Genomic DNA, 26,992 nt, shown 5'->3' with positions numbered 1-26,992 from the left:
ACTGCAAAGTTTTTTTGTTTGTTTTTTTTATCTCACTTCAAATTAAAATACTATTTAAAATGGGAAAGAAATCAATTCTTATAGGTACTGCAATGTTTACTTTAAGGGAACAATGTGTATAAATTATTACAAGTTTATTGCTAAGTTTAAATGGACTTATATTTGAGGATAAGATATTATCAGCTTTTATGTTGCCTAGATTTTAACTCAGCAAGAACAAAAGGCACCCCAGGTTCCACGTGGCCTGGTTTATGATTAGTAGTGCTGTAAAACAACATCTTGGACTCAGGCAGGAGCAATTAAAGTGTCTGTTATTTCCTACCTAATAGGTCTACTGTATAATTACATATCAATTTTAAATCTCTTATAAAAATAAAAAAATTTAAAATTGCAAACACATTTGGTAGCATTGTACACAAGGCATGCAGCCCAAAAATCACACCATAGGCAGCATCATAGTACTAGATCGTGAACCCCGATTTAACTGTAACACACTGTAACACAATCAAAGGCGTTCATTTAATGTAAAAATCTTAAGTAGGAGCTCTGGGGCTTAAAACCAGGGCACATTCTGATACTGGTGCAGGCTTTCCCACATGCGCAAGCTTGTCCCATAGGCTTCCATTTTATCCTCACAGAGGTGTGAGATCACCGGATGGGCCAAACCGCATGGCAACACTGAAAGGGGGAGTACGAACGCTGACATCATAGTATCTATTGCTAAAGAGGGAAAAAAACAAGCAGGAGGGCGGGCTGAGGAGGGAGGCCAGAGGTTAGCACGCCTTCTGTGTCAAATGTGTACCGTGCAACAAAGGAGCCCCTGAGGCACCTTCCACAGGTGTGACCTGGATTTGATAAACTTAACTTCTTACCCAGAGTAAACAATGCCAAATCTGCCCAGGTGCACCTTTTGTTTGTGTGTGACTTTTGGCAGCGGTGCAAACTTTCGCAATGCGACTGGTGGGTGCAGGAGAAGGGGAGGGAGGAGGCACAACGCAGCTCAAGGCTCCATGAGCGGAGCTGATGGGGCAGATAACGTGCGCGACGGGGGAGTCGTCACCTCCAGCGTGCTGGGCGCCGCCATGCGGGGCAAAAAAAAAGACGTTCGCCCATGGTGGTGATTCAGTCGCCTCTGTGACTGCAGGACTGGAATCAAGGTTCCCGGTTTTGCCCTGAGGCTAGACATAAAATGGTTTTATTGCTATTTTTAAAGCTGTCAGCGTGTTATTAGCATGTAGTTTACTTTGCTTGATTCTTGCACACTGACGGGCATGGTTCGGGACTCATGTGTCAGGTCCAGGGCTAGCGTCTGACTGAGAGGAGGCATAAAAGGAAAGCACACTCCTAACCTTTATTTACATATATATATATATATATATATATATATATATATATATATATATAAATAAAAGTTGTGTTAGAAAGTAGCAAGACCCACTATATAGCATGTTTGATTGGCCAATGTCAAGAGCTCAGCTGGGCCACAATGCAGCTTACTCTAGTGAGTGGTCTAAATATTGAGCTTCAAGCTTCAGTCCCACATTTTGTAATGTGATTCTGTAACTGAGAGCATTCGCTATTCTTTATACAGTCTAAAGGAGTCCCAGCACACCGATCATGTCTAGAGTCCAGGTGGGAGTAACACTGTGGCGCATCGACAGGTCTGGTTTGGTCTGAAGGGCTGATCTGGTTTTTTAAAGCCTGACGGAGCTGATCCAAGCTTCGTGCCACCACCACCGTCCCCACCTGAATGGTTTCAATATTACACACGCCACATTAATGAGCCTGCTTTTATTATGACCCAGGACTCCACAGAGGTACCCCAGCAACACTTTTGTGTATTGCAAAAGTTAAATAGCTTTCTCTGCATTGATCCAAGCATACCTGATGCAACTCTTGAAAAAACAGATATATACAGATATGCAGTTTTTAAATATACATATTTGGGGTTTTTTTAATAAAAAATTAAATGAATGTATATCAGTGTATCCCTAACTCTTATATGTTTCCTGCCATATAGCTGAATACCACAAACATCCCAATGGGGTCAAGCCTGTGTTAAAATTGTCTGCTATTCAAACAGCTTCTAAGGGAGTGGTATTAAATGCTTTTGTGTGTTTCATTTTAAACACAAAATATGTGCTTGATTTTAAAAAGGGGGAAAGGGAGAAAGAAAACAAACATTTTGAATGCAATTTGTCATCAGAGGAAGCACTTTTGGAAAAAAGGGGGGAACTGGAAGATCCTGTCAGTATAATATTGTTGATACATAACGCTGTTTTACACTGATGTTTTCCTGTTCCTCATTTATAAACACAGGAAGGGGTGAACTAGACAGAGCTTGATTCACACCTTTTTTGGACTCCGTTACAGTGGTTTCTCTGAATATTTGTAAAATTGACATGCTGTAAGTCAGTCTTTTATCCCAGGAACACTGGCTTATAACATTAAATTGCTTACAGAGTCAACATTTTGGGGGGAGAATCTGTGGAATGTGCCTATACTTGCTGGCGTACATCTTGTGATCTTATAATCACAGCTACTGCTGAGGCAGGTAGGGGGTCATGTAAAAAAAAACATGTTTTGTAGTCTCTCTTGACAAATTGCGAGGATATGTATATCTCCGCTCAGTCACAGTGCTGTTTTGGTTTACGTTCCATTAACCCTGTATTTATTTGTCCTCATGTTGCAGTGGTATTGCTTTATTAAAACCATGTAAGGCTGTTACCATTTGACCCATGTGACATTTAGTGTAAGCAGTCAGGCTAATAAACACTTAGTCCTGTGTAAGGGGTTGAACCCCCGTATGAGACCCTTCTGCCCTAGGTTCAGGACAAACAATGTTCTTTCAGAAGACAGAGGAGAAGCCGACAAATGGCAGTGTGTCAAACGTTTTTAAGAAACAAAGGTAACAAAGGTAATTCATTGCTCTAAAGGTAATTCATTGCTCTAAAAATTCATTGCTTTTTTTGCCTGGTCTGTTTAAAGTATTATAATCAAACAATACAAAATACTATATTATTATATACCATGTAACAAAAGCATGGAATTGAAATAGTAATCATTTGAACCATTAATCTAAAATCAAATAGTGGCTATACATTCAGGGGTGAGCTACTAGTTACTATTTAGATATTCACTTCTGTCTTGGATCTTGTGTACCCATTTTACACCTCAGAATTTTATACGATCAGTCTTTTACCTGATTCCTGCTGCAAGCATTTGTCACAGAGCTCATAAACTTAACTGACATCAGCTCTAGTGTGATAGAGGAGGAAATATGAACTTAGGAATGATTTGCTTCTTACATGTGTGTGTGTGTGTGTGTGTGTGTGTGTGTGTGTGTGTGTGTGCGTGTGCACGTGTGTGTGTGCGTGTGTGCATGTGTGCACGCGTGTGTGTGTGTGTGTGTGTGTGTGTGTGTGTGTGTGTGTATGTGCGTTTGTATGTGTGTTGGCACATGGGTGTGGGTTGAGGGGTGGGGGGGGGGGTCTCAAGGCTCCCCAGCCTGACACAGTGCAGATTTTGTTCCTGTCCTAATGAAAATTACCAAATATTTCGGGGGGGAATCCCGTTACGTAGCACACGGAGTGCTGTAATAACGTACTCACAGTCATTTTCCCGCTGCGGTTGGCCTCCTCACGCTCAGCCAGGGCTCTCAGGAAGTTATCTTTGAGTTCTTTTCCTGCACTTGCCAGGGTCCTGGAAAAGTCAACAATGAAAAGGTTTGAAATGTTCCTTAAGAAGACTTTAAAGCCTAAAATGTTCTCTGTTAAAGTTTTTTTTAAAGATGCTCACACTGATGCTCACTGTTTTTGATATTAATTTATTATAACAGTAATTACTCCAACCCAGAAGACATGTTCCACATTTATTTTCTATAGTCACACTAGTTCCACATTTTACTTCAAAAGACGTGAATGAATAGCTGCAATAAGGAGGTAAAATTCACTTTAATGAATTTAAATATTATTAGTTACATACTGCATTTACAAAAGGATCTTGTGGCAACTTGAAAGTTAAAAATGTGGTTTAAAAAGTCATTTATATGACGAAACTGCAGAACGGTGACTTCTGGGAATGTGAAAAATATGTCAGGCTCACAAGTGCCTTAGCATGGAACACTCAAAACGCAGCCGGTCTAAGCCGAACTGTATACAAAAACAAGAACTGATTTATAAATGTTAAAAAATGTGAACTGTCTCAGCAAACAATTTCAGTTAAAAGAAACAATAAATGGGAATTTACAGATAATTAGTCACAGGGGGAAATGCTATCGGATGGCTTGTCTCCTCTCACCCATTATTTAGCTCGATCTTTCGACGTGTTTTGGCTCAGCGCCACGCAAGCAAAGCTCTGGCATGCTCCAGAAGCCACGGCACCTGACAAAACACTGGTGCTCATCTCGCCTCTTTCACAGGACACCACCAGCAGTAGCGCCCTGTCATTCACCCAGTGTTCGCCTTGCTCAACTTTCATAACGTCTGCAGCATACTTGCGGAACTGTCTGCTTGCCAGCAAACAGGTATTTGCGAACTTGGGTTTACACACTGCTCTGTGAGGTGCACGGGAAGGTGAAGAGGGTAGCTGGGCACAGCGTGACCTGTCCAACCTCTTAACAGCCTACATCGCATTCAGATCCTTTTTCCAAGAATATGGGGGACGACAATCACCGAGTCGACGTCAGGAGATGCTGAAATATGACCAGAGCACTTTGAATGATGTATTTTATCATTCAAACTCTCAGCTGCACTCTTACGAGCTATTCTGTAGAGCTGTGACTTTGCATACGGTCAGTTGACCATTTACTTTACCGCCCATTATGCAAATGCCCATGAACACAATAGTCAAGTGCCCTGGCCAAAAGGCTAAATATTCCTAATGAATTGCCCAAACCCCTCCTCCCCATGGGGGTAACTGACATCCTCTGCTGCTCAGCTCAAGTTACAGAGGGACAGGTAGGGGGGCTTTTACAAACAGGGCTTACCACTTAGAAAGGATTTAGCAGACCACGATGCGCTTGGGGCCCTCTTCTGTTTATTCTGGATGATGAAAAGAACATGAGGGGAAAAGGTCTAAGTAAATGGAACACACACTTGCCATTTATTTGGCTAAAATGACTTGGCTGCTTGTAATTCATAAATGTACATTTACATGCCAATTGCTGTAATGTTAGCAAGAAGCAAATGTGTAGCCTTCCTGTGCAAATGGCACAGGACAATATGAAGACTAGCTATGCTGTCCTTCTGTTTTGCAATCATATTAAGATGACCTTGCCTTAAAAAGTGTGGCATATATCAGTATATATTTCATATGAGCCTGACTAAGATGTCACAAGTGAATTACCAAAAGTGTTGTAAGCTTTGTGTCAATATTGTGAAAACTGACATTATTCATTGTGAATATTGATGTTACTCATTGTGAATAAGCTAACATGTCATGGTGGCTAAGTAAACAGTGATGGCTGTTGACTCTATCACTACTTAAATCGTCATGCAATGTACAGGCACTCAATCATTTATCTCCTTTAGCATTTATGCAGACAGAAGTGGAAAGCTGGTGACAGCCAGCTACATGTGAGCAGCTGGGTTGGCTCTCATTATGTAACAAGTAATGAGGAATAATGAGGCCAAAATTAGCACACCTCTGGGCGGAACCCGAACCCAAGTGGTTCATTGTTCACCGTAGGCTAATGTCCTCAACATGGTCTTTGAAACAGTCCAAGAATTTTCCAGTTGATTCAAACTGTTTACAGAAGATCTGAAAAATAGAATGTCAAAAGCAATCCAACAAACATTTGGATGGATACTTCTCGAGTATGAGTTTGAATGATGATTATATGGTACATATGGTTGTTTCGTGGGTGTTTTTACATCCAGTCATCAGTTTTCGACCAAGCAATCCATGAAAAGCAATAGCTTTTCTAAACAAATCAGTCCTCTCTGATATGTAATCTTAATTGCAATGTATGCTTCAATTGGGAAAAGCTATTGTTTACCACCATTAAAAAGGACAATTATTCAGTAATCTATTTTCCTAAATTTGAACTCGCTGTACAACTTCTGGGTTCTGTCGATATCTTACTTATAAGGAAACAATCAAATCGGACATCTGTGCTGTGTTTGTATTTCAGAACGAGTGTCAAACAGATGTGCTTTAATTACAATTTTACATAGCAAATTGGAAAGTACACATTTATTCGCTTGCCAGATGCCACAAATGCATGGGGGGGGCTTCTACAAAAACATAAGTTACGTCCAACAAAATTAACCGCACCATTCCTCGTATCCGGCACACTGCTAGCGCTAGTTCGTTTCGGGCAGCGTCGGTTTAGCTACGTGCGGCGGAGATGGAGACGGAGATAGCCGCGCGCGTTCCTGCGTTTGATTACGCCTCACCGCGATCCGATGCGGCTCTGTCAGAGCGGATCTGAGGCTTTCATAAGAAAACAGCAAAGTGCAGGAGAGCGCTGAATAATAACAGCCAAACGTGTCTTTTTATGTAGTGTATGGAAGAACAAAGGTTTGGGGAAATGGTTTCCGGCGGATTGGGCTGCTTAGTGAAGCAGGTCTCAGAGCAACTTACTCAGCCCCTGCTTTTATAGGCCTATGATAGATGGTGCTTAGAAGACAAGCCTAAGTAGCCTTGAAATATGGTGTTGATTGCGCATAGAGCGCCTGGATATTTACATCCAATTTAAGGGCGTTTTAGACATAAGGCATGCCACACAGTGTCAAATCAAAGAGTGAAGTTAAGTTAAGTTACAAAGTGTGTGTGTGTGTGTGTGTGTGTGTGTGTGTGTGTGTATGTGCGTGCGCGCACGTGTACCCTGGGTATTCGTCCTCATTCCAAAAGTAATTTAGATTATATTAAGAAATACATTAACTTATGATAGCTATTTAAGCTTTGCCCATGAATTCTGTGTTTCTAAGCATACAAACACTGGTTAATCGTCAATTCAGGACCACAAAAGAAGGGAGTTATTTGGGCTAGCCAAGAGCCCACTGAAGTAATTAATCTCAGTGAAGGATAATAAAAAGAGCTTTTTCTCAAAATGGATTTCAGATGGCCTTTACATTTGATATACAACCCTCCAGTGTAACTGTCACAATAACAAAGGAAAGTAAAAAAAAAAAAAAGTAAAAAAAAAAAGCACATAATGACATTATTAGCACGATGGAAAAAAATGTCAAGAAACGACAACAGAGAAGTCTTAAGAGGGTTTGTGTCTCACACCACAAACGTCCCTGTAATTCTATGAACGAACCAACGCTTTCCATTCTCGTAAAGTGAAGGGTTCCCTGCTGTAAACCAGCTCCAACAGTGCACGTTACACTTTAATATCAGTGTCCAACCCCTGTCATGAAATATATTGGTCCTGTCAAAAGTGCTTAGCTCAAACGGTCGCTATTCCAGATGGTTTGAGTTCCAAAACTGTTTTGCGGAAACTCCCTTGTCTTCACACACAAGACTGAGATGTCTTAGGATATAGTAGTATTGTATAAGGTAGCTTTACAGGACAGTTATCATAAGACATGTAGCCTGAACATTCTGGATAGAAAATTGCAACATTTTCATTTTTACACATGCTCAACACCCACTTCATTAGACGCATTTGTTTATTAGAAACACCTTCTAGACAGACAGTTACATACTGTAGCCCACCTATTGTCATGCACATCTTGTGTTACATCATCCAGGTCTTTTTCAGTGGTCTGTTTCAGAGCACAGGACCACTGTTGGCTGGGTATTTTGGGTCACAGGCTATTCTCAATCCAGCAGGGACATGTGCCAAATCTCCAGCAACATCACTGTACCTGAAACACTCACAGCAGCACAACACCCTCTTCCATGGTAATCTCAATGAGACTACCATGTCTAGAGACTACCATGTCTTAGAGTAGTCCACCACCCTTACTATATCCAGTCAGAAGTGGTCCTGTGATCAGAAGAGTGTGACTGACCAACTGCACAAGGCAAAAGATGGCAATTACAGTCTGTAATTGTAAATAAAATACACTAATGAGATTGAGAAATTGAGTTACGTTGCCAGTGAATGTAGGCACAAGGTAGAGCTGCAAAGTGGGTAGTAGGTACATACAATAAATGTTCTTGCATCCTTGTGTTCTTGCCTGGCGTCATCTTCCACTGACCAAGCTGTATTACCAAGAACAGCTGACGTGCCCGGATGCGTTCTTGCTACACTCCGACAACAGAGGGTGCGGTTTGTGACTTGCTGACAAGAACGAATAGAAAAAACCTGGCACTACAGCTTATGGTTTGCTGTTACATACATTTGTCTTAGGTTTTTTTTCTCTTGTCTTGTGAACATTGAAAGTTCCCACCGGTACAATGAAAAGGCTAGCCCTATTAGCAACTTAACTATCAGAGAACTCGTTTATTTAATTTCCGATACTCCTTTGGATATTCCGTGGGGAAATCAGCTGAGCCCATTGTGCTGCGCAATACATGGATAGATGTCCTCGGTTCTTGTGTTCTTGCGAGTTTGTTCTTGCAAGGTAACCTCTTAAGACTGTTCATTCCATGAACATATGTCCAGTGTTCATGCTCTGGGTATTGAGAACCACCCAGTGATTCACATCATCTTCCCTACAGCTTGATTCAGGTAAAGTGCAGAGCGCTGAAAATGCTCCAGTGTTGTCAATAAGGGATACACAGGCATGTCTGTCTTGGGTTCTCATATTGGAGGAACATGGTCTAAAGTTAGTGAGCATGCTCAACCTGAATCAAAACATATCAAACAGTCCAAAACTTCGACACAACATCAAAAATGGACAAGTTTAGTTGAAAACAATGTATCGAGTTCACAAGACATTGACAACTGTTTGTAATTACTCCGTGCTTAAGCTCAGTGGCAGATCTCATTTCCCTGGTAGCGGCAACTAACTGGGAAAAACAAGCAAGCCATGCATGAGGTCACCTCCACCAAAGTGACTGGTGCAGTGGTAACGGTGCTGAAATGAGCAGTTTTCCTTAAAGCAAAGGGCTCATGATAACAAGCCAGAGTTTAAACTGTCTGCATGTGTCTCACAAAAATGTCCTCGGCCCACAGCACCCCGAAGGCCATGGCAGCGGCGATAACACTCTTTCCCTCTCACCTTCTTTCCTCATCAACAAAGTGTGCGTTCGTACTACTCTCAAGGCAGTAGTAATACCGCCGTAGTTTTAGAGAGAAATTGTGAGCACGGAAAATGAACCTGTGATTTCTTATGACATGCATCAGAAAGCAGCCTAGACCCACAAGATAAAAGTTGCCTTGAAATCTTGAGGAGAAAGTGTCATTGAGACAAAGGAAAGATTTTCCTTTTCCATTTCCAGGAATGGAGCTAGTCCCTCTACCTTCCTGAATTATTATTAGGCCGATCAAAGGTCTTTGGTCTGCTAATAGTGCCGGTGCTTAAAGTAATTTAAAAAAAAGCATCTTTCCCTACTCTGTACGCTTGCATTGTAGCTATGGAGCAAGGGATTGTTCTCTTGCTTTTTTCCTTTCTTTTTTTGCCCTTTTCTATGTTCACATAAACTGGAACGTGAGGAGGGGATGTAATTTATACCAGTCCCTGGCCAGTGCCCAGAATGGAATCTCATGGTGGTGAAAGTGCAGGGGCAGTGCATATTTGAAGACTGGGAGCACACTTCATCTTCGGCGTGTTAGGAACTGCTGCTGGGTCGCGGAGGCCGAGGCCCCAGTGTAAACACAGGTGGCAAGGAGGCGCACAAATGGGGTTACCCCCAAGCAGTAGCAAGAGAAACACGGGAAGTCACGCTCTGAGAATGTAAAGTAGCAGCACAGAAACAGGCTGTCTTTACGCTTCCCTTTGGAATTTGACAAGTCTCTTCATTAAGGCTCATTTGAGAGGATTAACCAGGCCTCAGCTATAACACAGTGGTCGCTGTGGCTAATGATCAAGTGTAACAGTAGAGCCATTTGTGAAGGTGTTTATAATTTATCTTATCTGTTGTTATTGTGACCTGAGAGTCACAATTATAATCTGGTATACCACAGCTGGATAAAAAATACACTCTTGTGTATAGCAGTGAAAAGTGAGCAGCCAGGCACAACTTATTTTGTACTTTGTAGGCAGATTCAGGTGAGAGACCTGAAACTGAGCCACTGGAGTTACTGTAGTTCATATTCAAAAGAAGATGGAATCTATGGCTCTTAGTACAACCCCCCACCCCCACCCCCCTCTGCAGTGTCAAACAGGAAATCATAAGGTCACTTTGAGGGTAAAGACAGAATTACAGTTGTTTTTTTTCTGGAGTTCACACTGGAATTCACATTTGGGGTTTTCACTGTCTGTCAGTACAACCAACGTATACTGAAAGGTTAGTGTGACAGTCAAGAGAGTCTAGTGACCTCAAAATGTATCTGGAAAAGAAGCAGCCCAGTCCTGATATGGACCCTCCACCGTGCACCTCGCAGTCTCTGCTGGGGGTAAACAGCCTGTCACTGCAGCCTGAGGGTGCGTGAACGATCTCTGGGCGTGTTTACAGCCGTATAAACAGCATGTTACTGTGAGGGATGTTCAGGGAGATAGGACCCAGGACAGATTCATGGGACCATCTTCCTCCCACAGTAATCTTTCAAACAGTTTATTTAGCAAATGGTTTGGCATCTCTTGTGCTCCGTTCGGATGCTCAGTGGCAGTTGAATACATGTATAAAGTGAAAAACACTTATCCGCTGTTGGATCCCTCCGTTTGTTGAAACAGCAAGCAACAGTCCACTAAAGGTGAGGAGCTGGTGAGAGTGGAGATGTGCAAACATTTGGCAAAATGTTAATCATTAATAGTCCGAAGTGTGAAGAATAAGATGTTTTTCTTCTCGCTGAAAACTCTCTACGTGGGGTGGCGGTGAGTACTGCCAAGTTTGAATACAACTCGCTCCTCTCTTTTCTCAAACCTGAAAAGGCTGAAAAAAATAGATTAGCATCTCAAAACAACACAGTTTATAGTCACAAATGTCCTCGTTTTTTCTTGGACAGGTTGCATCAGCTGATGCATGATGAGGGTCAGTTTATTCCTGGTCATCTTGCTCTCTGCTCTCTCGTGCACACTCCTTCACTCTTGCATGAAAGTCCAGGATAAACAGGGTTCAGAAGGAGCTGCTTGGTTTGGACAGATGACCACGACCATGAGGAGGCCAAAGTTCCCCATAAATCCTCCCACCTCAAGCAGATGTTCGGCTGGATCTTATACAACCTTTCTACATGTGGACATTTTACTCAAAACAGGTTTTGCATGATGCTTCACTTTTAAGGCCTTCTGGCATGAAAATGTTATCTGCTAATAGCAAATTCTTGGTGACATATCAATATATGACCAAAATATAACCTCGTTTTGTCTTGCTACTTTTCTCACGTTCAACTTACTATCTACTTACTATGAAAAAAAAGAAGTAGAACCAATAAGCTAGTCACGTTATAGCACGGCTGAAGACCTCTGTGACTGAGGCCACCCAGTAAAATAAACAACTTTTTATCAACTGGTGGACAAAAAGTGTTTCCTGTTGCGCTCGCCAGCTCTGCACTGACTGACACGTTCAATAATGATTTATCTTTTCACTGCTCTGAGGCTCAGTTTTACTATCTGTTTGTACAGCTGAGAGGAGAGGCAGTGTTTAACGCCTGGAATATAATAAATTAAATTTAATACAGCACATTGCCCTGAGCCCTAATTTTCTGCTATTCTATCACCTGTGCCAAACAAATTTGATACGTACCAAGTTCTAATTATCATTAGACGGCTGCTGTCTCATCTTCCACCCCAAAATTCGCTACGGCAAATAATTTCGACCATTATTGATGAAATGTCATTAAAATGTCATCCATCACTAATTTTTGGCTTTGTCCATGTTTTGCAAACAAATTACTCAGCAATTGGCTAAATTATCCCCAATAAAGGGATGCCTGAAAAAGAACAACAACTGTGGTATCTCGATATACAACAGATGTGTTAAAAATCAGATCAGTTGTCTATTAGGTTTCTTTCAGAATATAATAATTTTTTTAAAAAATCAACATTTCTGAGCTCTCAATGGCCCAGCAGATGGCAACGTTCAAATAATATGGTGATTTCTAAAAAATCAGCATTTACAGTACTTGGGATATTTTTCCTGAGGGTACTTGGGGGAAAGGAATCTTATGGAAAATATTATTTTGGGCTGTCGAACGTCAAGGGAAATTCCACACAGCATGACAATTTACTTAACTCCTTTTTTAAAAGTCCTCTGTCACCTTTGATTAAATTGAGCCAAATGTATCAATTACACATGTTGTACTGCATGTTGTACCTGGGCCCCTCATTACTGGCCCTTCATGTATGTATTAGATGGAACCCTAAACAATACACACAGCTATCATTTTTAAAGGCTCTACAAATTATACATTTAATAGGATTAAGGGGAAACTTGATCTTTTTTTCTGTAACATCAATTTGCATTTTTTAAAGATTTTGAAAAGTAGCTTTTCTCCAAGGTTTTCATAGTTTTTACTACGAGCCTTTGTAAAGGTGATTGCAGGGGCTACTGTGTTTTGGCACCTGTGTCGATTATTGGGTTTTTAAATCCAAATCAATAATTATCATAGGTTATGAATTGAACATCAAATGAGACGTGAGGCAGAGATTTGATGTAAGAATAGCAGCCAATGAGAACGGCAACCAACAGACGGCTATCACATAAGGTCACCTTGGTAGTTCGATCATGGTTTCAGATCAGGCATCCTATTCATGAATATTCCCTACTTCTGACTGAATACAAGTGCAGCTTTTACTCAAAATCTTAAGATGTACTCCTTCGTTAGACACAGCCATGGGCCTTAAGACTAATCTGTTCTGCACATGTTGGCTTTGTGATTTTAGATTCATCAACTTGTAAGAGCTTCTATTCATACTGTAGCTTGGTGGCCATTAACCACTGCTTAGTTTAAAAGTATGAATCCTAGATTGAACAGCGATTCTGATCATTGGCACACTGCAGCTCCCAAGGAGATGATATTCTCACCTTTCTTAGATTTGGTCTTGCATTTTTTATTTAATAATTTGTATTCTTACAATACAGCAACATTCACTCTGAATTCCTATTTGTCTATTTGCAGAATTTAAAATTATATTCAAAATTATCTTTTGCTTATATTAGTTTTTTGATCGTACACTCATAAACTAGGCCATTACTCACAATTGTACCATTTTTTCAGATTATGTAATAGAAAATAAAATAACCTGGCTAATTAGCACCATTCATGGTTCTTCCTTCATCTCTAAACGTCCTGGTAAGCTTCCCCACCTATGTTCACTAAAAGGTGGTTCTATGTCAGGCAGTGGTGCACACAGAAGTGTTACACCAAAGACAATCCTCATATTTAACACAATACCGGCAGGTCGCTGTAAAATGCATTATATACATCCACCATTTGTGAAGGGGCCAAACTACAAAGTGGATGATTACAGTCCTGTCAAGTATCTTTACGGAGAGTGGTTACATAATGCGAAAAACACTTCCACCTCTGCACTGGGATATCGTAGGCTGAGTCATGAGTCATCAAACAGCACAGGCCTCGGAGTCCAATGTAAAGTGCATAGGGGAGGCGGCCGAATATAGGCCTACTTCCGCATGGTCGCCAACTACTGTAACAGCTTGTGATAAAAAAGAGTTTACAAAGGAGCCCAGAGACTTAGCTGCGGGTAGGTGGTAGTGGTGGTGTGAGGGCATGGCTGGATGAGGGTTAGGTGTAGCAGCATGTCCATGAAACAGAACACCTCGACCAAAAAGGCGGCTTACATGACCACTGGTACAAAGGGAGGAAACAGCTTAAAAGTAGAACAACAAGCCAACAGATGGTTTCATTATTGAACAAGAAGAAAATTCCACCCATTTTATTGTTGAATGTGTTCAGAGTGTACTGCCAGTGTGGCAGACAAATCACTCAGTTTCAACATTGATATACGTTCGATGAGAATTAATCGGTTACAGAAGTAGAGAACTGTGTGGTCAAGCTCTAGTGAGTCCATCATTTAGTTACATGTGGTGTTCAAAATGATCACAAGAACACTGGCCTAGATGATTGCAAGACAAACCAAACCAAAGTCTTGTCATCTGGCAATCAGATTTGTAGTAATTCAAGGGCCCTTTGAATTAGGGCTTTCAAATTAAGGCAGCAGTCTTTCTTTTTGAAGCAGATTGAATTTTAATGTATCAGTGTTTTCAGGAAGTGACATCGCTCTAGGTCCAAAAAAATACCTGCATGTCCAAATTCATATGGTATAATTCAACTCACTTTCTATACAGTTTAAGATATATCAAATGGCGATTTTTAAAACTAGGGCTTCACCAGGAAAACAATTGGTAGCCTATGTGTAAGCATGTACCCACCATAGATGGCAAAGCTTGCTGTTTTTTTGTCATGTTTAAGTTCGCCAACAATATTAAAAATCCATCCAACCCGAACACACTTTTACAGTAAGTCCTGTGTGAAACTCGCAACTATGCCCAGTGGTTTTTATTTCCTTTACCAAACCATAATACAGATCAGCTTTAGCTGACAAGCTCCCCCATGGTCTCCATCATACCCAGAGCAATTCTCCGTGCTGGTTTCGTGACAACTGTCCTATTGCAAAAAACCTAGCTTTCAGCACGCCAGTGTATTTCTGCAAAGCCAAGTTTCACTCAGAACAGTTTGTGGCATGTTCAGGTCCAGCAAATGCATTCAAGGCGTGTGCAGGCACACGCTTCATAAGAACATTCGTTCCAGACTGGACCACTGAACTGCGAACCTCTATCACGAAAGCCGATGTAGGAGAGTTTGCCAAATTTTCAACACTCCTCAGTGCAAGCGAGTTGAACGAAAGAGAGCTGGCTTTTAACTCATATTAATATGGATGTTGGTTCAGTTGATTTCAATGTAGGACACTTCAATGGTAAACCTCAGTGCTAAAAAGTGGGAGTACCATAATAATTATGCAACACACAACTACATTTTTGCTAAGGTTGATCAATATGACTGTATCCTGATGGAAAATGGTTTAATATTTTGTAGCATATTTATAATTTGCATTATAAATCTACCAGATATGAAATATGGAGACTTAGGCCAAACATTTCATCCGGTTGTTGCTTGAGATGCCAGGTCCCTTGCAGCAAAACCACCAAATGATTATTCACGCAAGCTTACTTGACTGTGCCCTGTAAACCAGGGCACAGGGTCCAATTTCAGCCTATGCGAGTGAAGGATTAACACTTGGGTGCATATGTACAGTTTGTGTTCGCAGCAGGGTTTTACTTGGCTACAGCAGGATAGCCACCGAGTTAAAGAGGCTAGAATTTGGGAAAGCCTTTTTTTGGAAGGAGCAAAACAATGGACAAAGAGCATGCTGTGGTAGCTAACTTGCGGGAGGATCGGTGGGCGGCAGTGGTGGGGGGAGCAAATGTGGCCCCCAGGGCCCGGCACGGGCACGCGAGGTCAGGACATCTGCTGACATTTACAGCTGGGAGAGGGCCAGGCTGCAGGTTCCGGGGCTCCTGCCAGGACCTCATATCAGGACTGCGCAAAACCGCCAGGCCCCTTCTTGGCTCCGTGAGACTTGCACCAGAGCCCTCGAGACCTGCGTGACCTTGCACTTTTTGGTGCATGCCTAGTGGCCATAGATTTGAGAATATACTGTGAACTGTAAACTTGGAGAGAGAGCCTTCAGCTGATGTTCGAGTCTAGACACTATGTTAGTCTAAACAGAACGAGAATTAGTATATAGACAGTATGTTTAACTGTTTGTTTTTGTCTGTGTGTTCAGAGAGACAAATCTGGGTCAAAATACAGAAAAGTTCGAATTCTAACCCTACAGCAGGATAGCCTCTGAGTTAAAGGACAAATCTACATTGAAATATATATTTTTTAAATTTGTTATTCAGTGTCATTGAGACAATAAGAGAAACACAAAGAAAAACAAAGAGAGATTGAGAGTAAAAGAGAGAGCTGGCGAGGACAGGGCCAGTCATTCAAATAATCCCTGATCTCCATTTTAATCACAAAAAGAAAACCTGGAGCTTCCTGTTGTCCTTGATTCAGTCCGATCATAACTAAACATGGAGCCTCCGTTCACCCTCAAACAGCCGTCGTTCATTCAGGCGTGCCTTTTCTTCACTGGGTTAAGGATTGTGTTTCCCACAAGTCTCTCTCAGAGGACCATCTTTTCATTTGTTCGCTTTTGCGATTTGTTGGCAAGGTACCTCAGCAGCAGGCTGTCAAACGGAGAATGTTATATACTAGCCTTTAGCAGGGTAACAAAAGGGCAACATGTGATTAGCATTCACAGCACAATCTTCTCTCTTGCCGTAGGATTTTATTACCACAGGTGCAGGGGCATTCATTGATCAGATGCACGCTATGGGCAAAGCTTGTCCTAATTGAAAACAGCTCTATTTATACACCTGCAGGCACTGAAGGTCTCGGAGAACACAGAGGGGTTTGCTGAAAAGAGAGAAATAAGGGCGGGTGGGTGAGAAGAGTCATGGTGAAGGCCACATCGACGCAAAAGAGGAACAGTGCTCCTGGAAACAGCAGTTCTTGGAAAGGCCGGAGGTGACGGGAATGTCCTGTTGGTGGCTCGCTCTAAAAAATCATTAGGCTCATCTTAACTATGTTGCTTATGGCAATATGATAATCACGTGGGACCGCAATCATGAATACTTTCCTAATTATAAGGCAATTAGTGCTCCTTTACTCTTCAGCTCATGCCTTGCTAATAAGTTGACTTTTTCTTTTACTAATACAAATGGTTTTAGAGGTACATTCAAAAAACCCTTGACAATGTCCTAATTAGAACAGCAGACAAGCTAATGGAATGCCTTTCCCAGCAATGCTGAAGCCAGGGCAGTGACAGCTACAAGAAGAACTCCATTAAGAGATTTAAGGCATCTCATAACAGGTATGTTGGTAGAAAATGGATTCACATGAATCCCCTCAAATAGGCTTAAATGGATTTGAAAACATGTCAGCACTATGCTAGCATCACAACTACAAACATCAAGCTTAGGCATATATATGATTTTTTAATCTTCACTTTTTATTTTAATGTTATTTTAATAACACTTGTATTGTTGCTATCAGCATCATCATCATCATCATCATTATCACTATTATTATTATTATTATTATTATATTATTATTATTATTATTATCACCAGTAGAAGTGATATCTTGATTTTGACATGTTTCTTTAATACAGCAGAGACCAAGAATGCCTGGCCATGTTTTAGTAGGGTTGAATGCCAAAGAGACACGTCTACAGGTGGTTAGGCAGGGGAGCTGGCCACAACCAGCCCGAGAAAACACAAATATAGTTCTCCAAAAATGTTTCCTGATGGCTGACCGCACCGAGTATGCAATCATCGTCCAAAATCCAAAGTCCAAATCCAAGTTTACAGCATCCCAAAACTCCCACAAACACACGCGGAAAACACACTTCCTTCACTCTCTTCCTAGTCCAGATCATACAGCTCACAAATCTCATATGAGAGACTCGATCGGTGCCATTTTTGGCCAGGTGTCTTCCTGAAGACTTTAACCCTACACAAAGCCCAGCTGGTGTAAACTCTCCACTTTGGACTTTGTTATTTCATGTTTGTTATTTAATTCCTGTGAATCATATAATAAGCATACATGACACAAAATCAACCAAATAGCGCTGCATAGGTAATTGGTGCTAGATTATTTAATGTTCTGACCTCTGGAAACCAGAGCCAATCTGGATCCGCAGTACCTCCTCCAGATCGGCTACGACTAAAACCCAAAGGCCCTGGCGTTATATCATAATACAGCGTATTGTCCTCGACATTTACTGTAAACCTATCACTACGTCAGTAATTCACACGATTTGCGGGCTTACTGGAGAACACATTGACCGACACGCGCTGGTGAGGTCGCGCGGCTGAGGTGCGAAGAGCGTCCCTATCCGCGCGACCTTACCTCTGCTGGTTCCTCATGGAGAGTCTGAAGGCCTCGGCAGCCGCTTTCCTCGCCTCGAATTCCTCCCTCTTCAGCACGCTGCCGCTGCCCCGGTAGCCCAGCTCCACCAGCTGGCGGGCCAACTCCTCGTCCTGCAGGAGCGGTCAAACGGATGTTAGGGGTACAATATGAACGGGAGATCTAAGAAAATCCGCCCGCTGCAGCTCAACTTGTGGGGGCACCGCGCGAAACTGAGCAGAAACGCGTGAGCGCACTCGTGGCGCTAAGTCTTTAAGGCACGGCGAGTTTAAAGCAGAGCATTGCTGAGGACGGTGTGGCTTTCTGGATCAAGGACTTCTGCCACATGTCACTGTAGCCCACTCAGCATGGATTGCGCCATTTCCAGATGATTGAGGGTCTTCAAACAAAGGGGCTGCTTTCATGTGGCCACGCGGCAATGGGTTTGTGGACCCCTGCCTGTTAGGAAACGCCAGCAGACCTCTTTGTTTTGAAATGCGAAAGGTCGGGTTTGTGAAGCTCGACGGGAGTTGCTCATTTGCCTTTACTGGTAAACTGAAAAGTGTTCCAGTCATTTTGAGGCGAAAACAAGACTTCTCTCTGCAGATTAGTTTTTAGAAACATTTCTGATTCGCTAAGCAACTCAAAATTCGCAAGCAACTCAAAAACCTGATGTCAAAACACCTTGCTTAGTATTTACGGAGAAAGAAGATAGTGCCCTTCTTTTCGCTTCTGCCAGTCAAGAGGGGGATCTGAGTGTCCATGTGCTGGAGTCACCCACTTACTGGCCTCCTTTAAGTGTGCTGAGGCACCAAGTAGTCTGTGGTGCTTTGGAAATGTGGTGACAAGATGCGCACTCATCGGAGCCCTTACGTCCTCAGACTGGTGATGGTACATATTTCCTCGGCCGGATCTGTTAATGTGTCTTTCTGAGGACGGACAACTTGTGTCCAAGCTATCAATGAGCAGCATGTGACACAGCTATCTTAAACCTGTGCTTTCACCATATATGCCCTCAGAGGAACGTCGAAATATACAAGTAAATAAATAAGTAAATAAAATAAAATAAACAGCCTAATTAACATCGTGTGCTAACCTAATAAACCATTCAGCATGGTTGAAACTCATTTCAGACCTAGGCAACAGAACATAGCTACCACATGTGGCTCTGCTTTACAGCTTACAGCCGTCAGGGCTGGTCTAACCTTTAAAGCGCTGCAACGTGTTGACAATGGCTAATTAACTCCATAAAACATCATTTAACCAACGGTCTGTCTAAAAATATCAGCAGAAAATTCACAACTGAGAAAACGCAACGCCATATAGACTTTGCATATGCGCATTTCTGTAACCCCAAATCAGCTCTTTCCAGTGAAAACTGATCTATAACATGTGTCCGAAACTGTCCCCTTGGGGTAATCATAGTTAACAAAACACATACTGAGCTCACTATTACAGATAATTCCTTTGCCTAATGTTTGAATTATTTATAAACCTTATCTCCTGAGCACCACATTAACAAATCTCAAGTAATCAAGCAGTCAGATAGAGAAATGTTATTTAGAAATCCAGCTGGGGGTTTGGGGGTGGGAGTGGGGGGCAAAACGAACATTTCCAGGCAGAACAGGTCCTTTAAAAAACAATATTTCCCTTTTTAAAATAGTGCTGACCGTTGTCACTCATTCTAGCAGTTATTGATGCATCATGCTACTGACTTGGATTTTTCCGTCTATTAAAGCTATATAAATTAGGCTACTGGGACGGGTCTAAAACTAGGCCTACTTATTGATGTCGTCTCCGAATTGATGCGATAGCAGCTTTTCGCAGTATAAATACTATAAAACAAGCCAACATATGTATAGCAGACAAATGCCATGTTGTTAGAGTTTGAATGTAAAGTTAATTAGATATAATTACAGAATCTTGCAGCTTAGACCTACCAAAAGTTACAGTGGTGCAATTAGCTTACATAAGCTACTGGTGGATCACAATAATTCAACACAGGGAACCGTTTCCTTACATTTTTCCTTTAAATATACATTATGCAGAAATAAATGCGTCGACATTTAAAATGCGTTAACCACGTTTGTGCTGCCATCTAGTGTCCAAATAGGCTCACGACCAATTTAAAGCACCGTGCGTCTTGACTACGCCACCGAGCGTCTTGACTACGCCTCTTTCAACCTGCTACTTTGCTATCAGTTTTAACATTAAAGTAATGTTCGCTCCGTTTGACTAGATTAAGACTATCTCAGATGGTTACATTATCAAGTGAGTTTCGTGTGTGCCATAGGACAGAGACAGAAATTATAGCTATAACGTTAGGTTAGTTAGCTAGCAACCTAGCTTTTTCGTTAGCTATTACGAAAAGAAAAACTACCTGCAGGCCAAAACTTTATACACATAATTACCTCAAGGTAATACAGGTCAAGTGATGTTATCTGAGAGTCTAAGAAGTCTTCATACGTGTGAAAATCTGTAACACTACTATCGAAAGCCGCAGCAGCTTGGTCCTCCTCCATTTTCAGTTTGCAGTAGACGCGCTATATGGTTTCCATAGCAACAGGTAACGCTTTTTTTTCTGGCGTTTACAACAAAAAGGAAACGGAAATGCTGGGACAAAAAGAAATATGGCATATAGGAAGGAAGACAATCAGTCACACCATTTATTACTTTATGCATGTGTCATAGATTGTAAATTCACCCCACCTCTAAAAAGGTTGCCCAGGTGGTTCTAGAAATCACTGGTTGCTTGATTAGATTATGGGGCAGTTATAGATTTAGCTAGCGGTTAGATAGATTAACCTGCTTAATATATACATCCTCTCAAAATGGCAAGATACACTAGCTAATCTCCAAATCCAGACTTGTCATTTACATACTAGGCTACAGGTTGGATTTGGTGTGAGCCGTGGGCTGTATCTGAGCCAGGATGAGGCTAAAGTTAAGATGTATTAACTTCTTCTTCTTAATCATCATCATCATCATATTACTATTATCATTATTAATATTCATCATCATCATATAACTATTATTATCATTATTAATATTCATCATCATCATCATCATCATCATCATCATATAACTATTATTATCATTAATATTCATCATCATCATCATCATCATCATATAACTATTATTATCATTAATATTCATCATCATCATCATCATATAACTATTATTATTAATATTCATCATCATCATCATATAACTATTATTATTATCATTATTAATATTATTCATCATCTTCATCATCATTTTGTTTTTCTTCATCATTATCTTCTTTTCTTTATTTACATATTTTAGTGATTTTAATTTTCTTAGCATTTTTTTCCTTTCAGTTTGGATTCAGTTTAAAATAACTTTTGCCTGAAGGATTAATATAATTCAATACAAAGTAAAACTAAGCATTTTGCCTTTAACCACCTAAGAAGTTGTGCAATTTAAAATAACTGGGCAACAATCTTAGTAAATCAATAAATCGATACTCTTAAGGTCTCTAGCACTGCACATTCTATTAAATAGTCCGTGCTCTACTACCCCCTAGTGGCGTGTGTGCCCTCATAGTATTTTAAGCCGTTGAGGTTACTCACCAAGGACATAATGGAAAAGTAAGCGTAAATGTAAAGGTACCAGTTGCTTTTATTGGTTGTCAGAATAATCAAACTCCTTTAAGAATAAAAGCAGAATTTCCATGCAGATGTAACCTCTTCTGGAACCATATCTGCATTACTCAGTCTATTATTCCTTAACATATTCATTATTAATCCACAACAATCAATTATTTGTTGTTGCAATTTCTTCACATAATGAATTTTATAACTTTTCAAATGTCTTGCTTATCATTATGTTTCATATGCTCTGCAAAATGAGATAGTTATACAGTCATATTGAAATACTTTTATTTCCTTTGTTTAGAAAAAGAGCATGGTTATAAGATATGGTACTAGGTTTATCCTTTGTTTACCATTTCCTTGGATCAGTTTTTCCACGCAGGTTTTTATTTTTTTCCCAGATCCCTCAGAGACCTTGGACCTTCCATGTGGACCCAGGTTTTCAATGGGGTTTAGGTTATGGTTACTTGTATGGCCACTGCAAAAGTCTGAGCCTGTGGTGTGTGTGCCATTTTTGTGTGAACAAAAATAACAAGGTCATTTCACAAACATCAACCCACAATGTATATGGCAGGGTGTTCAAGCAGCCGCCAAATGGTTGAGGACGGATCACCTCTTCTTCACTGATCTGACCCTCCCAGGTGCTCTGGACATCTTCTTCTGGCCTCATCCCACGTGGGCAGCAAGGAAGACGCTTATGCTACAGTGTCTGTTTGAAACTATCGTATTCCAGAAGCTAGACAGCAACTGTCGCTCACGGAGCTCTTCACTCTGAAGCTGGGTTCTTGACTTCGCGAGCAACAGGCCTCAGGCAGTTAGGATCTGGTGCAGGTCGTCCCGCTTTATCCTTCCAAACGCTGGAGACCCTCTTCCAGTGTTTTGTGCAGTGTCCTCTGCTGTACCCCCGTACACCCACAACTGTACCGCCGAATATCACAGCAATCACGTTATTAATCATGGGACTGCCTACAAAGAACAGGTGAGGCAGCTGGCGTCCTGGTACAAGTGACAACAATCTCTCTCTCTCTCTCCCTCCCTCTCTCTCTCTCTCCCTCCCTCTCCCTCCCTCTCTCTCTCTCTCCCTCCCTCTCTCTCTCTCTCTCTCTCTCTCCCTCTCTCTCACTGAATGTCAAATTAGTGAGACAAAGACAAATTAGGTGATTGTGGGCTTGAGAAGGAAGTGATTGCCTCACACCCTCACACACATCAGTGGTGGAACAGGAACAGTGCAGAAATTCTAGTACCTGGGAGCACATGAACCGTTTAGAGAAGGACTAGCTCAGTGGTTAATAGCAAAACAGAAGGTTGCCAGTGTTGAGACTCTTGTAAACAAGTCCTTTAACCCTCGCTTGCTCAAGGTGTATTCAGTCATAACTGTAAATTGCTTTGGATTAAAGTGTCAGCTAAATGTAACTGTTATCAACCTGGTCCCTGTGTTTTTTACCTTAATGAAGAGACTTCAAAGCCCTGCTTTGTCCCTCATCCTCAACCGTTTCTATAGAGTCATCATAGAGAGCCTCCTGCCCTGTAGCATCACTGAGCTATTTAAAAACCGCTCTGCTATAGACAGTAGCTCACCGGGTGGTAAAGACTGCCTGGCGTGTCAATGGGACGAGTTCTCCTGCCATCAAGGACATTCACACGGAACGGTGTACAGAGAGGTCCTGCAGCCTTAGGAAGCATGTCTCTCAGTTCTCATACGGCCTGCGTACTTTCCCGTCTCAGTCCCGTCTCAATCCTTCCCGTCTCAACGCAGGCTGCAGAGTGTGCCCTGTGCCGAGTCCTCCAGAACTGCACGGGCCGAACAAATGGCTTGCTCCCGCGCGCAATCAGACTGCTGAACCGTTCCGCAAAACGATCCCTTCCAAATTCAAAGTCGCCTGCTATGCCAGTCCTTCTCGCGCATGGATGACACTGCTTACTGCACTACTTACTCACTTTGCACTCGACATTACACTTCACTCACTTGCATTTGTACACATCGTCTGCTCGCCTCACATCGCCGCTAAGGTGCATTACCCTCCATCAATATGCAATGAATAATACATGTAACTCAATAACCGAGCCAGCCCATTACCCGGTACTGTGTACTGTCTAACCCACTCTCCTGTGCTTTATGGTTGTTTAATCTTTTGTAGTGATCTGTTTATTGTATAGTGCCGAGTACCGTTTATTGCATGCATTTATTGAGTTTATTGTCCGGTTGCACTGTTGTCTGTATTTATCATATTTATTGTCTGTTTGCACTATTATCTTATTGGAGATTGCAAAATGTAACATGTATCTATGTGTGATTAGTGAACATTTTTCTTCTATAACTATTCTCTTCATTTTACACAGGGGAATATTCATTGGATGGGTATTTTCAGGCATAACTCATGAAACCCTTCTTCTTTTGGTTTAATTTCATTTGGGTGTTCTCTGACCTTCCTTGTGAGTAAGTCATCTCCCAGTTCTACCACAACGACTTCCTAATGCTTTAAAATTGTATTTAAATACAAAGAATTTCTAGAAATGCTGAAAATTGTCATTTGCATGTTTTTGAGAACAAGATGTTTATTTCTTAATGACCTGTTTTTATTTAAACACTTTTGCTTGATAGAAAGCTGATACTTCTCTCAGAGTTTAAAGAAAAAAAAAACTCTTTATAAAGCCTTATTGGCTGATCATTATAAAGCTGAAGGAAACTGCCCAATTGCACTGTAATGCAAACTGCAAACTGGAGTTGCTCAAAACGATTATGATGGACAATTGTTACAAATTGTTACATTGTTATTAAATACCGACCTGAGTCCTGTAATAATGATTCATTTATTCTCATAAGTTCATTGTTAGAAGCCTGTGTGTGCCACTGGAGAAATCTGCAGGTCATCCTTGATCAAACTCCTTCGTTCCATGCCCATGTCGTTGTAGAAGCTTCTCTTTTTTTGCGCCTGCACAATGTCACTAAAAGTAGAGCACACCTTCCCGACTGCTGCCGAATCCCTTCCACACACACTCGTCTCGCCGGGTGGACGGTTGGAGCTCTCTCCTTGCTGGAGTCAAGTCTTCGCTTGGTTCCGAACTCCACTGCTCATCCTCTCACTCATCGCTCCCTACTTTTACGTTGTCTTTGTACTCCGTGTAATATTGCGATTAGGTACATGCTTGAAAATCATTACTTTATATCCACTCACATGGCCTTCCTCCTACATATGGGGAGACCGAAAGTGGCGGTGGAGAATGCTCTCAGGGTCACTGGCTGCTTTTGCCCATACGGCACCTTGTCTATAATGATTCAGGAGCAAGTTCACTTCAGTGAAAACTCACTTTAACCTTTTCAAATCATTTTTATCCATTTTTTAATCACTACTTCTCATGATGTCTTGAACCTGCTACAGCAACCATTTTTGTTTTAATCTGCATAGCCCATTTCTGTCCATAACGGCAAATGGCAACTCTCCTACCGAGGTGCAAGCAGTAACCCTCATCGCTTGGAATTTGTTAGGCTTAGCCACTCTCTCTTCTTGATCCCAGATCTCATCTGTAATTTGTTCCCTAAAAGGAAAGGATATGATTAGAGCTAGTTTTACTCAGAAGCATCACATGTTCACACTGGAGCTATAATTTCATTTAACGTGGACAGCTATTTTAATGAGACTATAACTAGAATAGTAAAACGGCAGGAGTTATATATATACACATGTACCTATCCCCTTTTAATAGACTCTCTAAAGTTGTAGTATAGAGTAAGGAGATATCCTTCTATCATGAATTACCCTAAATTTTAGTCAGTAGCAGATATAGTTCATTAGACCTATATGTACCTTTCAACCATTCAGTGTTAGAGAAACAGTACTAGTAATGTCTTAGGGATCATGACAAGATTATTTGATACACCATAACCTATTGCCCTCTCAAAACAAGACACTCTGTTGCAATTGCTGCACATTTTTATCTATGAAGAAGGCCTCTTCATAGTTGAATGCTCAGGGGTTTCAACAGGCGGCAGCTTCAGCGATGTTTCTTACGTTGTCTCTAAGGTCGAACTCTGTGGTAGTCTAGCTCATACAGTCATGGCCAAGATGACATGAATCCTTCCAGCTTTTTAACATTGTTTGCAATATTATATTTTGCAAAGTGTTGTTTTTGTTCCCCCAAAACCCCGATACACATGGAATTTAAAAATAAATAAATGGATATTTTTGGGAAGACAGACTCAGCAGTGATGGTGACACATTAAAAATCTCAGCAACTCTGTTGTGCCTGAATAAACATCTACCAGCTCAACACCCAACACCATGCCACTAATGTCAAATCATTTGGCCAGCAGCGGTCCTGCAATCGGACACTGACCACTGATGTAGTGTAGAGAGTGGCTGAAGCACTGCAGATGAGTTATAAATGAACTCTTCGAAAACATGACTATAATATAGATGATAATATAGATATATATTGGCCATGGAGTGTATGTACAAAGTAGGTGTGTAATGAAGTAATAAGTAGTTGGGTGTTTGTCTTTGGTGTGTAGAGTAAAAAAATCTGAACTCTTTACTAAATCTTATCTTATTTCCCCAGAATTTACAAAATGGCAACATCAATAATATCAGTACCTGATATTGTATTTGAAGCAGGCAATTCTTTACTTTTGCTCACCAGAACGACTCTTCTGCTGCCATAGAGATAAAAGAAGTCAAGGCAATTTGCCAAAAACACGCCCAAGTGTGTTTAGATAATGCCGAAAAGCAAAAATAAAAGCTTCAGCATTAAATAATACTTTTCTTACATTCAAATCTGGAAGAAGTTTAGTGATATTTTGGGCTTGGTTCCTTGAGAATGTGTATGACATTGTGTAATTAGAAGAAAACTAAAGCTTTTTGGAATCTAGTATCAGTGTCAGAAACCTGGGTGTCCATCAAAGCTCAGGTGTCTTCCAGCATGACAGTGACCCCATGCACTCTTGCAAAAGTACGCTGCAGTGACTAAATGTAAAGCACAATTGAAAACGTGGAGAAATGTGAAAAGATCAGTTGGGAAAAGGCACCTTCAAATCTAGAGAATCTGGAGACTAAGAACAGTGTGCAGTGGAGCGGAGTGGAGTTGGCCAAACTGCTCCACACTTACCAATGATGTTAAGAGCTTGATTACAGCTACTTTGACTAAAGGCTACACTGCTAAGATGTCCATTTTTATGTCAAAGTTTGAACAGTGGCATTTATGTATTTTCAAATATTACAGGCTACATTATTTTCTGAATAATATGAAAGGTTGAAATCAAAGGTTATGTAATATGGGCAGTTAAATAAAGAGAAAATGAGTTGTTCTCTTGTGTAGTTTGAGTAACAACCTGAATATGGCACTCATAAGTTTACTTTAGGCATGAAATGTTCCAGAATAAGACACAGTCTGTGTGTTGTTGTGT

At 41.1% G+C, this 26,992-nt stretch overlaps 1 protein-coding gene across 1 annotated transcript in view; it reads right to left on the bottom strand.

The window, feature by feature from the left end:
- cfap299 (cilia and flagella associated protein 299) overlaps window positions 1–20,505 on the bottom strand; it is a 54,406-nt gene extending 33,901 nt beyond the window's left edge. Inside the window, exons 1-3 of the mRNA XM_027028634.2 lie at window positions 20,389–20,505; window positions 17,981–18,111; window positions 3,612–3,702 (exon numbers count right to left, since the gene is read on the bottom strand). Of these exons, the coding sequence (XP_026884435.1) occupies window positions 3,612–3,702; window positions 17,981–18,111; window positions 20,389–20,499 (333 nt within the window). The 5' untranslated portion in view covers window positions 20,500–20,505. The remainder of the gene's footprint in view (window positions 1–3,611; window positions 3,703–17,980; window positions 18,112–20,388) is intronic.
- Between the last annotated feature and the right edge of the window lie 6,487 nt (window positions 20,506–26,992).

The sequence above is a fragment of the Electrophorus electricus genome, chromosome 9, assembly GCF_013358815.1.
Source record: "Electrophorus electricus isolate fEleEle1 chromosome 9, fEleEle1.pri, whole genome shotgun sequence".
NCBI lineage: Eukaryota > Metazoa > Chordata > Actinopteri > Gymnotiformes > Gymnotidae > Electrophorus > Electrophorus electricus.
Note: the sequence above shows the minus strand (reverse complement) of the source record. Positions and strands in the feature narration are given on the sequence as shown.